Source organism: Wickerhamomyces ciferrii, contig 00235, assembly GCF_000313485.1.
Source record: "Wickerhamomyces ciferrii WGS project CAIF00000000 data, strain NRRL Y-1031 F-60-10, contig 00235, whole genome shotgun sequence".
Taxonomy (NCBI): Eukaryota; Fungi; Ascomycota; class Saccharomycetes; order Phaffomycetales; family Wickerhamomycetaceae; genus Hansenula; species Hansenula ciferrii.
The window spans coordinates 1-16082 of NW_011887505.1; the positions used below are offsets into that span (position 1 = coordinate 1).

General features: G+C 28.8%; 7 protein-coding genes across 7 annotated transcripts; 2 read left to right on the plus strand and 5 right to left on the minus strand.

The window, feature by feature from the left end:
- Positions 1–186: 186 nt before the first annotated feature.
- On the minus strand, positions 187–1908 carry ZRT3 (Zn(2+) transporter ZRT3; the record flags this gene model as incomplete). Its single annotated transcript, XM_011273590.1, has 1 exon — positions 187–1908. One exon carries the CDS (start codon positions 1906–1908, stop codon positions 187–189), a length of 1722 nt encoding a protein of 573 aa, XP_011271892.1.
- Positions 1909–2535: 627 nt separating this feature from the next.
- Positions 2536–3468, minus strand: BN7_5808 (uncharacterized protein; the record flags this gene model as incomplete). The annotated part of the gene is made up of 2 exons (XM_011273591.1): positions 2536–3305; positions 3405–3468. 2 exons carry the CDS (start codon positions 3466–3468, stop codon positions 2536–2538), a joined length of 834 nt encoding a protein of 277 aa, XP_011271893.1.
- Positions 3469–3865: 397 nt separating this feature from the next.
- On the minus strand, positions 3866–5005 carry BN7_5809 (uncharacterized protein; the record flags this gene model as incomplete). Its single annotated transcript, XM_011273592.1, has 1 exon — positions 3866–5005. One exon carries the CDS (start codon positions 5003–5005, stop codon positions 3866–3868), a length of 1140 nt encoding a protein of 379 aa, XP_011271894.1.
- A 722-nt stretch (positions 5006–5727) lies between these two features.
- BN7_5810 (uncharacterized protein) lies at positions 5728–7509 on the minus strand (the record flags this gene model as incomplete). The annotated part of the gene is made up of 1 exon (XM_011273593.1): positions 5728–7509. One exon carries the CDS (start codon positions 7507–7509, stop codon positions 5728–5730), a length of 1782 nt encoding a protein of 593 aa, XP_011271895.1.
- A 621-nt stretch (positions 7510–8130) lies between these two features.
- SMC4 (condensin subunit SMC4) lies at positions 8131–12432 on the minus strand (the record flags this gene model as incomplete). Its single annotated transcript, XM_011273594.1, has 1 exon — positions 8131–12432. One exon carries the CDS (start codon positions 12430–12432, stop codon positions 8131–8133), a length of 4302 nt encoding a protein of 1433 aa, XP_011271896.1.
- Positions 12433–12590: 158 nt separating this feature from the next.
- Positions 12591–13844, plus strand: ARP6 (Arp6p; the record flags this gene model as incomplete). The annotated part of the gene is made up of 1 exon (XM_011273595.1): positions 12591–13844. The coding sequence occupies one exon, from the start codon at positions 12591–12593 to the stop codon at positions 13842–13844; it is 1254 nt and encodes a 417-aa protein (XP_011271897.1).
- Positions 13845–14512: 668 nt separating this feature from the next.
- Positions 14513–15946, plus strand: BN7_5813 (uncharacterized protein; the record flags this gene model as incomplete). Its single annotated transcript, XM_011273596.1, has 1 exon — positions 14513–15946. The coding sequence occupies one exon, from the start codon at positions 14513–14515 to the stop codon at positions 15944–15946; it is 1434 nt and encodes a 477-aa protein (XP_011271898.1).
- Between the last annotated feature and the right edge of the window lie 136 nt (positions 15947–16082).

The following is a 16082-nucleotide window of genomic DNA, read 5'->3' on the forward strand; positions in this document are numbered from 1 at the left end:
CTATTAGTATAGTTCAAGTTCGCGTCCGAGTGCGCGTATCAAATGTATAAACTACTATACAAAATTATTCAAAATACTCAAAAATGCCAGATTTCCTTTATTAAAATGATCGTTGAATGTAGCTATGTATAATCTATATAAATTCCCTTTCTTCTCATCTCTTTTTCTCTTGTTTTTCCCTTAGAATCAACTACTATACTCAGTTAATGTGCTTGAAATTTGAATAATAACAACACCAACTAAACACCATTTTATAACAGTATTTGTATGACCACCAAAATTAATAGAGCTTGCGAACAATTGTAAACTAATAACAGATAAAAACCCAGATGTAATACTCATCAAAATCCCAAATACATAAAATGATGCATTTTTATCAATATCTTTACCTGAAAGTGCTAAATATGCAATTGCTGCACCAACAGGTTGACTAAATCCACCAAGTAAGAAAGTAATTGTGAATGCTTTAAATCTTGAATTAAAAGCTAAATATAATGGTAATGTCATACTGAAACCTTCAACAATATTATGAATAGCTAGTGATAAAAATATTGAAATTCCTAATTTTGGATCAGCTTTAGAAGTTGCAAATGTTATAAACCCTTCAGGAAATTTATGTAATGTTAAAGCTAAACAAGTTTGTAAACCAATAGCTAATAATTTGGAAATTGGAGTTGTAACTTGATGATGATGATCATCTTTATGTTTTTGATGATTATCTAAATTAGCTTCTGTACTTAATCTAATATTTGTTGGTGGATTTACTGGTATTAATTTAGCTTGTTCTAATAAATTTTCATCTGTATTTGAAGTTGCTTCTATATCAAATGGTTGATGTTGATGTGGATGTTGTTGTAGCTGATGTTGATGTTGTTGATAAGTTTGATTCAATCCAGTTGATGAAGGATTTGATGTATAAGCAACTATTGATTGTCTTGATTTGGAAATATTTAAACCTCTATAGAAATTCAAATTATGTAAATCATTAGAAACATTATTTGTTAATTCATCACTAATACAATTCTCAACACCTTCACAATCTTCATCATCAATACCAATACATGAATTTTGCTTTTTCAGTTTACCTAATGCAAGATCAAAAAATGATTTCCTCTTTTGTGTAATTAATGAAGGTCTTTGTTTATGTGGTGAACTTGTTTCAGTTGGTTGAATAATTGTTGTTTCATGAACAACTAAAGGATTTGATAAATCATTTGATCCATAATTAAATTGTTGGGGTATATCATTTGCAATTAAAGATTCTTCATCAACATGGAAGCTTGTTGTATGATCATGATTATCATGTGAGCGTTTATCATCACCATCATCATCATCACTTGATGTTGAGTGAGAATGACCATGTTCATGTTCATGTTCATGTTCATGATGTTCATGACCATGTCCACCATGTCCACCATGGCTATGTGAATGACCAGAATGACTATGATCATCAACACTTTCTTCATCACTTTCACCACTATGATTACAATGAATTATACTTTTACTTGTAAAACGATGAATAAAATAATTTAAAATTTCACAAGTGAATACCCCCACAAGAAAATAAATTAAAAGACTTAAACTTGGTTTTAATCCATCACCATGTTTATGACTTGATGATTCTTCTTGTTCATTTAATGCATTTTGGAAATATTCTAATGCTTTTGGTAATAATTTATAAAATGATGTAAATAATAATGATCCACTACTTAAACTAAATCCACATATTAAAAATTTCTCATTACTTTTAATATCAAATTTTGATCTTTTGTTAAATACTCGTACTAGTAAGTCCAAATATATCACAGCAGCTCCAAAGATACACATTAATGAACTTAAAGCAGTAAGAAACCATCCTTGATGATTTGTAAACAAATCCTTGATCCACTCTTCAAAAGACAAAAGCATCTTATTAATGTGTCAAAGTTTAATTATGTCTCGAACTAGACTTTGAATGAATAGTTTTCCTTGAACTTTGAGGAAATGTATTTGTTGGGAGGAGGTTATCAACTAGTTTAAAATGGAATGTTTGATCTAAATTTGAATATGATTTTAGTTTTTGGTTGCTTTTATAATTAAAATGCCACTTTCTGATTATCTGTTCATGATGCGCTGATGCACTCTTTTGATAACTATAAAGGTGCTTTTTTCTGACAGAACAAAGTCACCCGACACCACGTGATTAGGGCAAGCTTTTTTTTTCTCGATAACAGTATATAAAAGAACGCATTTAAGAAATATATGAAATTATTCGATTCTACAATCAGTCTACAATAGTATAAATTGAAATAAAATATATGTTTCATGAAATTCATGAACAGTCACTTCAAATAAACTCTATGTAATTCTCCAACTCTATACATTCACTTCTTAATCTTTTTGGTCTTAATTATTGTACCATCACTATAGATTGTAATGTTCAAAATTACCTTGGAATCTTTTTTTTCACATGATCACTTAAACTTGTTCTAATACATCAAATTAATAAAAATAGATTTTTCTCTAGATCACAAGTTGGTCTTGATTTAAATCTTATCAGCGTGGAAGTGCTAAACGTAGGACAAAAATAATAGTAAGACAAGCTAACCAAAATTTCACCACTAGATTTCGTTTCATATAATATTTAGTAAAACCTTCGATGATATCATAAATCATGTAATGATCTGTATGTAATATGTAAAATCCATTTTCTCGGGACAACTTGTCACGAATCATATCAAAAAAATAATAATGCAATTGCCTTTCATTCAATTCTTCAAATCCTTCCCAATCATGGGTTCGTAAAACCGACTTGACAACCTTGGCAACTTTTTTTCTCAAGTTTGTTGAACCAATCTTGGGGGTATGAACTTTTCGAAAAACTGGGCCTTCTAAAACTTTGACAGCTTTTTTTTTCAATCTTGGTGTACCAATATTAAGGTTTCTCATAGCACTTCCTTGAAAAACTTGGTCTTCTAAATCTTCTGAACCTTTGCCTTTGGGAACACAAGGAATACAAGCCACTCTTGGGGCTTTTGTGACAAGTTGTGAAGCACATATATAAAATGGGGTGTTGGAAATGTAGGAAATTGTTGCAGATTCAATTGGTAAAGTATTTGAATGATCTGGAATATTCAAGTCATATGGATGAAGATCTTCAAGTTCAGATTGGATAATAGAGCCCACAACGTTATGTATAAAGTCCAAACACTTGGAGCTTAACTGTTTAATGAAAAATGATGACTCTAATGATTCAAAAAGCTTTGCACAAAGGGCCCTATGGATGGAATCTAACATTTTTTCAGAAGGATAAATAACACTTTCAGCTAACCCCAGCTGTTCAACAATTGCCTTCAAATAAGTTTCTAAGTTAGTTAGTATCAAACTTAACAATTTCTAAAAAAAATATAGGTATAGTGATTTACCTAAAACTGGTTTTAAACCATCTAAAACATGAGCTAAAGCTTCAGTGTTGTTGAATCCGTCCATGGTCAATAGATAACCGTTGTATTAATATAATCAAAAAAAATATGGGGAATGTACAATAGTTTGTATAGTTTGGTTTTTGTGTGTAGTTTTTCTTTGCAAAGAATTAAATAAAAACGATTGTAATTGAATAGCGATTGTAGTTGATTCTCTTGGCCAAGCAGGTGCGTATAATCAAATGAGATTTGTCTGTAGCATCTTCATAAAGTGATTAAAATGTCAAAATCTGGCCACAAATCCTTAAATTATAAGTTTATTAAATTACAAACAAACAAAAATACAAAAAATAAACAAAAATCGCGAAAAGAGATAAATAGTAGCTACTTTTGTTACATAATCACAATGCTACAGCTGAGTAATCATAATAACCTGTATTGATGACACATAATGACACATAATTTTAAATTAAGGATTTTGGTTTATTCAATAGAGTGAAATGTGGTATATATCTACACATGTCTTCAAGAGCTTCTCGCTTTCCTCTTTGACTCTTACGAATTTCTGTTGTAGTTTGGAAATCTGACATTCCACTAATGAATATAGAAACATCAGTATCATGGAACTTTTTAACAGATGATAACCTTTGCACAATTAATTTGATGAGAAATATGGTTTTAAGATCAGTGAAAGATCTTCTTTTTGGAATCTTGATATTATGTGAAGCAATTACAGCATCTATTTTTAGCTGTTGACCATCAAATCCTGGATCTTGTTCGAATTGATCCGGTGATAATACATATTTCTTATATGGATGATTTTCTTGAAGTCCTTCATGCCTAGATACCTTTAATAATTTAATTCTTTCACCTGAATCATAAGATTTGAAAAGTTCAGAAAGATGTATCATTTCATGGAAATTATAACCTTTGGTGTAACAATAATCTGTATCAACATTTTTAGATATACCTAATTTAGGATGTCTCCATCTACTCTCACCTTCTTTGAAAAGCTGAGGTGAATATGTTCCATAAAAAAAATCATCAGCTATAGTTCGAGTTAATGAAGATGAACTGCACCAGGGGAATTGATTTGCAATACGCGTCAACGTAGGCTTAACCTCAGAATCATATATCAATTCCTTATATCCACGTAATATTGAAATGTCAACATTAATAGATTTGCAGATGTTTTTTTTAATTATTGAATCAGGTCTCTTGAGCAAATTATTAAGTAAAAACATGACTTCCTCAAAATCTGAGATAACTAATGTCTTCCCATCACTAATACGATTTGGAGCATCATAATAAACATCTAAAAATTCATACAACTTTCTTCTGTATTCCGTTTTTTTACCCGTATAGTTCACCACTAATAATATGTGTATGTGATCAATACTACTACCACCACCACCATAATCATAAGGTACCAATCCATTCAGAAATGTTTTATTTTTAGAAAAAAGTTCCTTTCTAATATTACCTTTTTGCATAATGTTTTCCCAAATTTCCATTGGAAAGGGGCCTAATACTGTCTTTTCAGTCTCGGATTTTTGTTCTAAGTGAGTATCTTTTAATAAATCGTTTATATCTGACGTTGTCATGTTGATTAATGTAATAAGCTTTAATATAATAAATTGGTATATTAGTTATTAATATATAATTGTATGTGTAAATTGAACTGTGTAATTTAAAGCTATTATATGATTGTACAGAATTGTGAATTGGGAAAAGAAAAAGAGGAAAACAACGGACCTTCATGGTTATTTATAATTTTATATTGAGAGCATTTTGTATCAGTTTTCTGTCTCAGAGCTTTAAGGTTATTTGATCGAGTTATAATGTGAGTTAATTATATTGTACTAGTTTTTTAAAGTCAGAAAATTCGAGGCCTTTATATGAGAATATATCTCAATCCCCGGGCGTAAATGTGACAAATATTTGAAAAAGCTATGTTATAACCAATATACTGGTCGACATTGAAACTATTTGTCAAATACAGTACTGAATTGTCTTAAACATGAGTAAATAGTTCACTCTTTCAATTGAATGGAATTCATTTAGAATTATATCATCTTTATTGGTACTTGGAAGCTCGAAAAGCATAATGAAAAAAGTCGTTACAGCTTATTAGGTTGAAAACCTACTGGTGAAACTTTAACAGCTAGTATCGAAATAGTTACATACTTATAATACATCAAAAATATTCAACCTTACTATTAGACTATAACTTCAATCAAAACGCCATATATATTAAAAAATCAAATGTATACTAGTGTATAAGAGTTATTAAATCTATATAAAGATGGGTATATATCTCATTGAATCACCTTCTTGGTGATGATGGTTGACTAGTTGAACCATAATTCAATTGTCTTTGTAAATTAGAAGAACTAGATCCATTAGTTGTTGGTCTTGGATTTGATCTAAATGATGAAATTGATTGTGAAGGTGTTATATTAGTATCTAAACTAGCATCATAAGATTTTAATAAAAAAACTGCAATAATGGCACATATAAATAATCCAAACATAATCCAAAATAATAAAGTTGGGAAAACTGCTAAAGCTTTACCATTAATCCATAATAAAATTGGTGATAATATAGTTAAAACTCCATTTCTAACTAATGATGAAGCACCAAATAATCCACCACTATGCGATTCTGAAACATGTTTAACTAATGAACTTTGAATTGTTGGCCCACCTAAAGCAGCCATTGATGCAAATGCAGCAGATGCATACAGATATGAACCATTAGTTGCCAATATAACAGTTAATGGTCCTAAAGAATCAAAAATTAATGCAATTCCAATAACTAATCGATCTAAATTATCAACACTTTTTGTATTTTGATTTAATTTCTTCTTTAAATAATGCATTAAAATTGGTGAAACAATGAAAAGACATGCAGTTTTAGTACCACCTAAAATTGATGCATAACTTGAAATATTTTGAGATTTCCAATCAAACATATATGTTGCATATGTAACTAAAGCTGTTGTTAAAGTAGTTGTAGCTAAAAACATGATATTTTCAATTAATAATAATAATAAAATATTAATTCTTGGACCTAATCCATATTTACGATGTTTTGGAATCCATAAAAGTTTTAAAGGTGAAAAAATATCAGAAATTCTCCATAATTGTAATTTATTATAAATTGAAAAATTTGAAATATTTGAATTTGTTGATTCAATTGATGTAAAACTTGCCTTTCTTTGTAAATGTGATGATTGAGATTTTCTTCTCAATTTAACAGATCTTGATTCTGGCAATAGAAAAACTATAACAAAAATTGATAAAAGTATTAATCCACATTCAAAATATATAGTTAAAACATTATCATTTGGACGAAAAAATAGAATTAAATTTGAAAATTGTGGACCAAATGCTAAACCTGCATATAATGTACCAAAAATAAATCCAATTGAAACATTTCTTTGATGAGGTTCCACAATATCTGTAATATAACTATTTGCAATATTCATTATAACAGTGGTACCACCCAATGAACCTTCTAAAATATTTGCCAATATAATATAATATCTATTATATGTTGTATTAGGTGATATTAAATAACCTGTTAAAGCTCTACCAAGAAAATAAACTATAGTAACAACTGATAATACATGTTTTCTACCATAACGATCACTTAAATTCCCCATCAAACCAGATAATGTACAACCACAAAACCCATTGACAACTAACAAAGCAGATTGAAGTGAAAGTAATTCAGATTGAATTCTTGGATCATGACATTGTTCATTTATTGATGAATCTTCAAATTGAATCTTTTTACAAATTGAATCTAAAGTTAAAGTAACTCTTGGACCTAAACTTGTACCCATACCCAAGAAACATAATAATAAGGCAATTGTAATCATAAATGCACTTGGTCTATAAAACCAATTTAAAGTCTTGTGATGTAATCTTTCTTCTCTTAACCATCTAACATCTTCATTTTCACCTTCATGATCTTCATCTGTTATAACAGATTCAAATATCTCTTGAGCACCAGTTTCTATGATAGCATCTGGATCACTTGTAGACATGAGTCCAGTTGTTTCTGTGATATCAGGATCTTTCAAATATTGATCTTGGGACATTGTTATTGATTTCAATCTGGAACGCTCCCTTTATATATAGACTCAATACTTAATAGCCAAACTTGATCAGCAAACAAACAATTTCATCAAAATTAGCTAGCAAAATGATTTTATATGTATAATTCCAAACAGAAAATGCAAATAAATTGAATAGTTAATAAACAACTCATTAAAAGAGATAGCCACAACCCTGATAAATATATATGAGATCTTTTTCTTGCTCTGATTACGTAACAAACAAGTTTGCCGATGAGCTTTTGAAATTTGTACTTGTGAAGTTTGCCTATCAACGGATTCTGGAATCAGGAATTAATTATTTAAGGTAAATAAATTAAGAATTGAATTGGTATTTTGAAGTTATTATCATAGATTAGCTTTGTTATCGGAATCTCGGATATCTAATTTAGTTCCTTGGTCCTCAATTGACTTTTAAATTGCTGATCGACGAGATCATTATCTGTTGAGATCAGCAAACATTATCATCATGACACAAAATTTTTATTGCTACTCCAAATTTCTCAAATTCATATTTATATATTACAATTAAAACTTTATATAATAACGAAATTAAAACCAACCCAAAAAACATTATCCCTAAAATAAAACACACACACACAATTTTCAATCACGATCTAATAAATCACGATTTTGTAATGTAATACTTCTTGTCATATTATTAACTTTATAAATACCAACTAATTGTTGAGCAAGTTCAAACATATTATTTCTTAATGAAATAACAACAAATTGTGCATTTTTTGTACGTTCTTTAATATAATTTGCCACAATTGAAACATTTCTAAAATCTAATGCTGCATCAATTTCATCCATAACATATAATGGTGTTGGTTTATAACGATGTAATGCAAATACTAAAGCTAATGAACTTAATGTTTTTTCACCACCTGATAAATTTGATATATTTTTCCATGATTTTTTTGGTGGCATAACACTAAATAATATACCTTCTGAAAATGGATCTAATGAATCAACTAATTCTAATTCTGCATTACCACCCATTGTAATCATTTGATACATTTCTTTCAAAGTTGCAGATATAATATTAAAACCTTCCATAAATTCATCTAATCTTTTCTTCTTTAAATCTTCACTCATTTTTTTAATTTCATCTCTTTCATTAACTGCTTGATTTAAATCATTTTTACGTGAATTATATTCAACAGCTCTTTTACCATATTCTTCCAATACATCAACATTAATTTTAGCATTTGAAATATAAGTCTCTAATTCTTCAGTTTTAATTTCAATTTTTTCAATATCTAAAGCTTTAATTTCATCTGGTGATAATTCTGAAAGAACTGGTGTAGCAAATTTAGCACGTTCTTCATCATCTGTTATGAATGAAACTAATTCTGTAACATCTCTAGCTTCTAAGGAACGTATACCTTCCAAATATTCATTCAAATGTCTAGTTTCTTGTTTAATAATTCCACTATGTCTTTCAACTTTATTTTCTAATTCAATAGCTGTAGATCTATATTTATTAATTTTTTCTAAATTTTCATCTAATTTTTCTTTTAAAATTTCAGCTTTTGAATTAAAATCATCTTTGGAATCTAATAATTCATTTAATTCAGTTTCTAAATTTTCAAATGATTTGATTTTTTCTTGATAATTACTTTCAATTTTTTCAAGTTCATTTGTAAATGATTGAATTTCATTTTCTTTATCAATTTTAGATTTTGAAAATCTTTTCAATTCATTTTGTAATTTTTTCAGTGAAACTTTATTATTATTAATTTTTTCATTTGTTAATTCAATAGTTTCATTTAATCCATCAACTTTAGATTTTTGTAAACGTAACTTAACACCACCAACTTGCATAATTTTTTCTTGTAATTCATTAATTTTATTATGAATTTCTTTGGTTTGTTCAGTTAAATTTTCATATTCCTTTTGTAAAGATTGAACTTGTTTTTCAGCATTACTAATTTCTTTATCATTGGATTTCATTGCATCATTAGCTTTAATAGCTTCTTGTAATTGATTTTGAGAATTTTTCAATTCATTTGATAATGATTCATTTTCAAACTTCAGTTTTGACATTTGATTTTCAATTTCAGGTTTTCTTTCTTTCATTTCTTTCAAAGCATCAGTCATTTCATAATAAGTATTTTGTGCAATTTCGAAATTTTTCTCCTTTTCAGCTAATTCTTGTTCTAATTTAATGACATCTTTTTCAGAAACAGAATTTGCAGATGATGTAGATTTCATACCACCTCTACTAACATGATTACCACCACCACTTAAAGTACCTGATTTATCAATCAATTTACCATCAAGTGTAACAACTCTATAACGTCTAGCACCATAAGCAACTGAATTAGCTTCTCTTAGATTTGATGCAACTAAAGTATCTTGTAAAACACTATAAAAAGCCGGAGCAAATTTTGGATCTTGTGGTTTAACTAAATCAAATAATCTTGGAACATTACCTGGTGTATTAATTGCTGAAAGATTAAATTTTCTTAATTTTGTTAAAAGAATAAATCTTGCATAACCAAGGTTATTTTTTCTTAAATATTCAATACATTGTTGACCAACTTCAACAGTTTCAACAACCATATCATCTAGTTGACCACATGCAGTAGAAATAGCAACATCGTATTGATCATCAATATAACCCAAATCACCTAATCTACCATAAAATCCTTGAATACGACCAGATTCTTGAAGTCTCATTAATCCAGCTAAGACTTTACTTTTATTTTCAATATTTGATAAAGAACCACGAGCTTCAAGAGTTCTTTGACGATGATTTGATAAAACACCATTCATTTCATTTAATTTACCTGATGCATGAGAACATTCTTGTTCACCCAGTTCTATTTGTTTTGTAATATGAATTATTTCTCTTTTCAAAGTGATCAATTTCTTTTCATTTTCATTACCATCATCAGTAATTGTTTGAATTCTTTTCTTCAAATTTTCAATTTCACCAAATGTTTTATTTTTGGTTTCTTTTAAAAGATTAACTTGACTCTCGGCAACTTGAATTTGTGATCTTTTAGCATCTAACTGTTCATTCCAAGGTTGTAATTGTTTTTCATATACTTCAATTTCTTCATTAAAACCTTTAGTTTTATCAGTCAATTCAGAACGAATTTCATCTAATGAAGCCTTTTCTTGAATTAAAGAATCTTTCAGTTTAGTTAATTCTTGTTCAAATGTGACATTTTCATTAGTTATAGTTTCAAGTTTTGATTCAGCTTCATTAAGTGCATGAATTGCAGTTTCTAATAATTTGAAAGATTTCTTCTTTTTAGATTCTAAACTCTTCTTCTTTTCTTCAACTGTAATTTTTTCACGATCACTCTTTTTCTGAATATCTTGTAAATTTTTAATATTATTGGAAATATCTTCAATTGATGAAGTTAATTTAGTATATTCCTTTTCAAGAGTTTTAACTTCTTTTTCAAAACCTGTTGATTCAGTTTTTTCAGTTGATAATTTTTCTTGTAATTCTTTCAAAACCAGATTATTTGTATTGATTGTTTCTTGACATTTATGCATCTTAAACTGGAACAATAAAGATTTTTGTTCAACAAGAGTTTTCTCTTTGAATAAGAAATCCAAAGCTTCATCTTTTTTAGATTCTAGTGAAGATTTTTCTTTTTCAACAAGACCAAATCTATTTTCCTTTTCTTGACAAACTTCATTTAATTCTTCAATTTTCTTGAAAGAATCTTCAATTGTAGCTTTATAATCAGAAGTACCAATAATATCTTCCAAGTATTCAAGTAAACCATCATCATTTTCCTTTTCAGCTTTTGCCTTCATTTGTGCAATACTTTCAACTTCACCTTGTAAAATTAAAAATCTTTTATGATCAAGATCAATACCTTTATTTCTTAGTAATGTGGTAACTTCTTTATAGTTACTTTTCTTACCATTTATGGTATAATCAGATCCATTATTTTTATAAGCAATTCTTGAAACAATCAACTCACTACCTGGAACAATTGTAGTGGTATCATCTAAATTATCTGTAACATGATTGAAATGAACATCAACAGAACAAGATTGTAAATTTGGAGCAGCTTCTGAGTTGTGAATTAATTCAGATAATTTCCCCTGTCTCATTTTATTTGCTCTGAAACCAAAGACAAATAATAAAGAATCAATAACATTTGATTTACCAGAACCATTTGGACCAACAACAGCAGAGAATGAAGAGTGGAAAGGACCAATAATTTGAGTACCAGCATAAGATTTAAAATTGTTTAAAACCAATTTATTAATAACTAATCTTATTATTGGTTCTTTTGGTTGATCTTGTGAATAATGATTCAGAGCGGCTGTTTTTGAAGATTTTATAGGTGAAAGTTGAATTATATCTGGACCATTGAAAGCAGTTTTATGTTTTGGGGATTGTGGTGGAGGTAATTGAGATTGAGATTGTGATGGTGGATCTAATTTAACATTATTCAATAATTTAATTTTATCATTACCAATACCATTGGTGGTATTCTGATCAATTGGAGCTAAAGAAGGACGACGTGATTTAGGTGTTCCCTGGACACTGCTATGATGTTTTCTTGGGTTCACAGGACATGGACTTGGACTTGAAGGACTAGGTGGCAATTCATTTTCCTTATCATCACCGTCATCTTGATCTTCATCAACCATGGAAACATCATTCAAGTCATATTCAGCCTCTGCTTCATCATCTGATACCTGGAGCTTCAGGGCTCTTCTCTTTGCCTGTTGCACCGGTGAGCTCATATTTGTACCAGTTCTTATACTATAGAATCTCTGGACCTCTTGATCTCTTGTGAAGTTTCTGACTAGTTGATTGTTTTGTTTCTGATTAAACGCGTTAAAACCATCATAACGTTTTTTTGAAATCAAAACAAATCGAACGAAAAGGTAAACATTGGAATTCCGACTTCCATCAATCATAGTTAAGAAGGAGAGTTACCCTGTATGTATCACGTGCACATATAGTCGGAATTCAATTACACGTATAAACATGGACTTTCTCGAGTATTAATGTAATTGAAATTTATTGGAAAAGATCGATGTTTGATAACAGGTTCTAGTCAATCAATTCCAAAAAGATGAGCAGTACAGTTATACTAGATAATGGATCCTATGATATCAAGATAGGTTATAATACAACAGATTCATCACAAGTTCAAAAAGTTCAAAATACTATATGTAAAACAAAAGATCGTAAAATTTTAATATCAAATCAAGTTTATAATGTTAATGATATTAATGGTATAATTTTCAAAAGACCAATTGAGAAAGGTCATTTAACAAGTTGGGAATTGGAGAAACAAATATGGGATTATAGTTTTACTTCAAGAGATGTTGGATTAAATATTGAAAGTTCAGATTCTAATCTAATATTAAGTGAAACTCCATTTACTTTACCACAATTATCAATGAATACAGATCAAATCATATTTGAAGAATATGGGTTCAAATCATTATTTAAAAACCCAATGTCAAGTTTTATTCCATGGAATTTTAAAGAGAATGAAACTTTGTATGAACCAAAATTAAATAATGATTTAAACAATTTAACAAATTATTCAGATTTCCAATTAGTTATTGATTCAGGTTTTAATGCAACTTGGATAATACCCATAATTAAAGGTGTACCATATTGGAAAAGTATAAGGAAATTTGAAATTGGTGGTAGATTTTTATCAGGTGTCTTGAGAGAAATGGTTTCATTTAGACATTATAATGTTACAGATGAAACTATATTAGTTAATAATATTAAAGAAAAATCATGTTTTGTTACAATGGATTATAATGAATCATTGAAAAAAATTAAACAAAGTGGTCCAAATGATAAAGATCATATAATTGAATATGTGTTACCAGATTTTAATACAACAACTCAAGGTTATGTATTAACACCAGAATTGAAATCTAAATATAAACCACAAGAACAACAAATTTTAAAACTTTATGATGAAAGATTTTCCATCCCAGAAACTATATTTCATCCAGAAATTGTCAATATAAATAATAAACCTGGATTAATTGAAACAATAATTGATTGTATTTATACATTACCAGAATTTATAAGACCATTAATTGTATCAAATATAATTTGTATTGGAGGGAATTTCCAAATGGAAAATTATCATAAAAGGATTTTAAAAGAATTAAAAGTTGTATTACCAGTTGAATGGGATGTTAGAATTGGTAAACCATCAAATCCAACTACTTATGGCTGGGAATGTGCTCAAAAATTTAGTGAAAATGAATTATATAAAAATGTTAGAGTTAGTAAACAAGATTATGAAGAACATGGATTACAATGGACTCAACAAAGATTTGGGTTTCAATTATAAGCTCATGATAAAAAAGTGTATCTTACAATCGGTACAAATGGTGTGGTTATCAAGATAGAATGTAAAATGAGTGGTTTCTTCATGAGTTATACGTCTGTAATTCAGAGTATCATTTCTGAGTGTTTTTGATATTTCAAATAATATTTTTAATATTGTCATCATTCGGCAATGATCATGTCATTAGAATATTGTGCATTTTAAAGATTTGGTTTTGGGGATTGGATAGTTTATCAAAAGTTTATCAATTTAATTAAGAGAATGAATTATTTACTCATATTGAAGACAATTCAACACTGTATTTGACAAAGGACTTCAATGACCGGTATATTGGTTATATCTTTTTCCATTAGCGTTTATTGAGCTCGGGAAAATTAGATACTCATGTAAAGGCCTCAAACTTTAACATTCCCAGCAATATTAGCTCAATTAACACCTCAAATAACCTTATAACTCAATTAGACAGAAAATGGATTACTTTCACTCATTAGTTGATACAATATTCTCACAAAATAAGGATAAATATCTTAGAAAGCCCATCGTTTTCTTCTTTTCCATTTCCCTTTCACGATTCTTTACAATCATATTATACTAGCTTCATATAAAGTACAATACAATTAATTAAACATATAATTACATTAATATAGAGGTAATCAGTGAATAATTCTAAAATGACAGCAGATATAAAGAAATTAATAGAAAATGTTAAATTAAAACGTGAAATTTTGGCTAACGATGTCAAACGTATTGAAAATAGATATTCCAACATGGATCAATATGTGGTGATTAAAAATAAAAAAGTTAATCAAAAGAAGGAATTTTGGCTTGAAACTCTCAGACCTGCTTTATTAAAGTATTGGTGCTTCAATAGGTCACTCTTCCCATTGATTCATTATTCTAAACAACATTTAAAGTCATTGAATGAAGCAAAAGAAAGTAGCAAAGAAAAAACAGTTTTAGGTCCTTTCCCCATAGAAATCTGGGAGATAATTATGCAAAAAGGTGGTATCAGAATGGAAGTTCTCTCTATTAACAGAGCAATTTTCAATGGGTTGGCACCATATGTTTATGGTGGTTCTGGAATTGAAAAGTTGCAATTATTATTAGTTGTCAGTTCTACTAAGAAAATGAGACAAAATGATGCTTGTTTCTTAAGAGAAGGTCCAGATTTCCCTGATAAGCCATGTGACTCTTATTCAATTTATGAAAGAAATTTAGAAAGCTCTAAATACGAATATGAATTTTTAGATGTTAGTTATGATGTTGCAAGAGCTTTTCCAGATGAGAAAACATTAGTTATCACAGATTATGATGAAATCAAAATGTTATTTTATCATGTAATGAATAACCCTGATTCAATTCTTAGAAGAACCATAAAGTCCATTAATGTTGATATTTCGATACTACATGGATATCAAGAATTAGTCTATGATTCTCAGGTTTACCGTGTGTTGGAACATTTCGGAAGATCATTGGGTATTGAAAGAGTATCTTCAAGAACACAAGTTAAAGCAGATGGTTTCTTTTATGGGCCAGATTCACATCAACTTTTCAACGAGGAAGAGAGTAGATGGGATGATCCTAGATTAGGTATATCCAAAACTTTTGATCCTCATAGTTTTAGCAAAGTACCTTACAATACAGCAAATGAAGTTTTCCCTAACAAAGTCTATTTTAATGAATTGGTTCATCTTTCTGAACTTTTCAAATCTTATGATTCAGGTGGAAGAAGTGAATTGTGTAAGATAACTACGAAAGACAAACTTAGAAAGAATCATCCCTACAAGAAATATGTATTATCACCTGAACAAATTACACAAGATCCAGAATTCGATGTTGAACAGTTGAAAGTAGAAGGGGAAATTGCTTCACATAATATAAAGATCATTAAAAGAAGATTTGCTTCTGATAAAAAAGTCCAATCCCTTATCAAATTGATGGTGGAAACATTATCATCTGATAAAATTTTCAATGATACTGATACTTCTTTATTCATTAGTGGGATGCCAGATTTCCAAGAGACAAGGGATTTTTTAAAAAAAACACATGGAGGTCTAAATATATCAAAAATATGTACAAGTACAAACCACATTTTACTTTATTAAATAAACCAAAATCTGTTTAACATTTTGTCATTCATCATTTAATGAAGGTTTCAAGTTGAAAGACTTCACATAAAATGTGAAACAAACAATGGATTGTAATGTTTCTTTCATTGTGTTTCCAAGCTTTCAAGCTTCT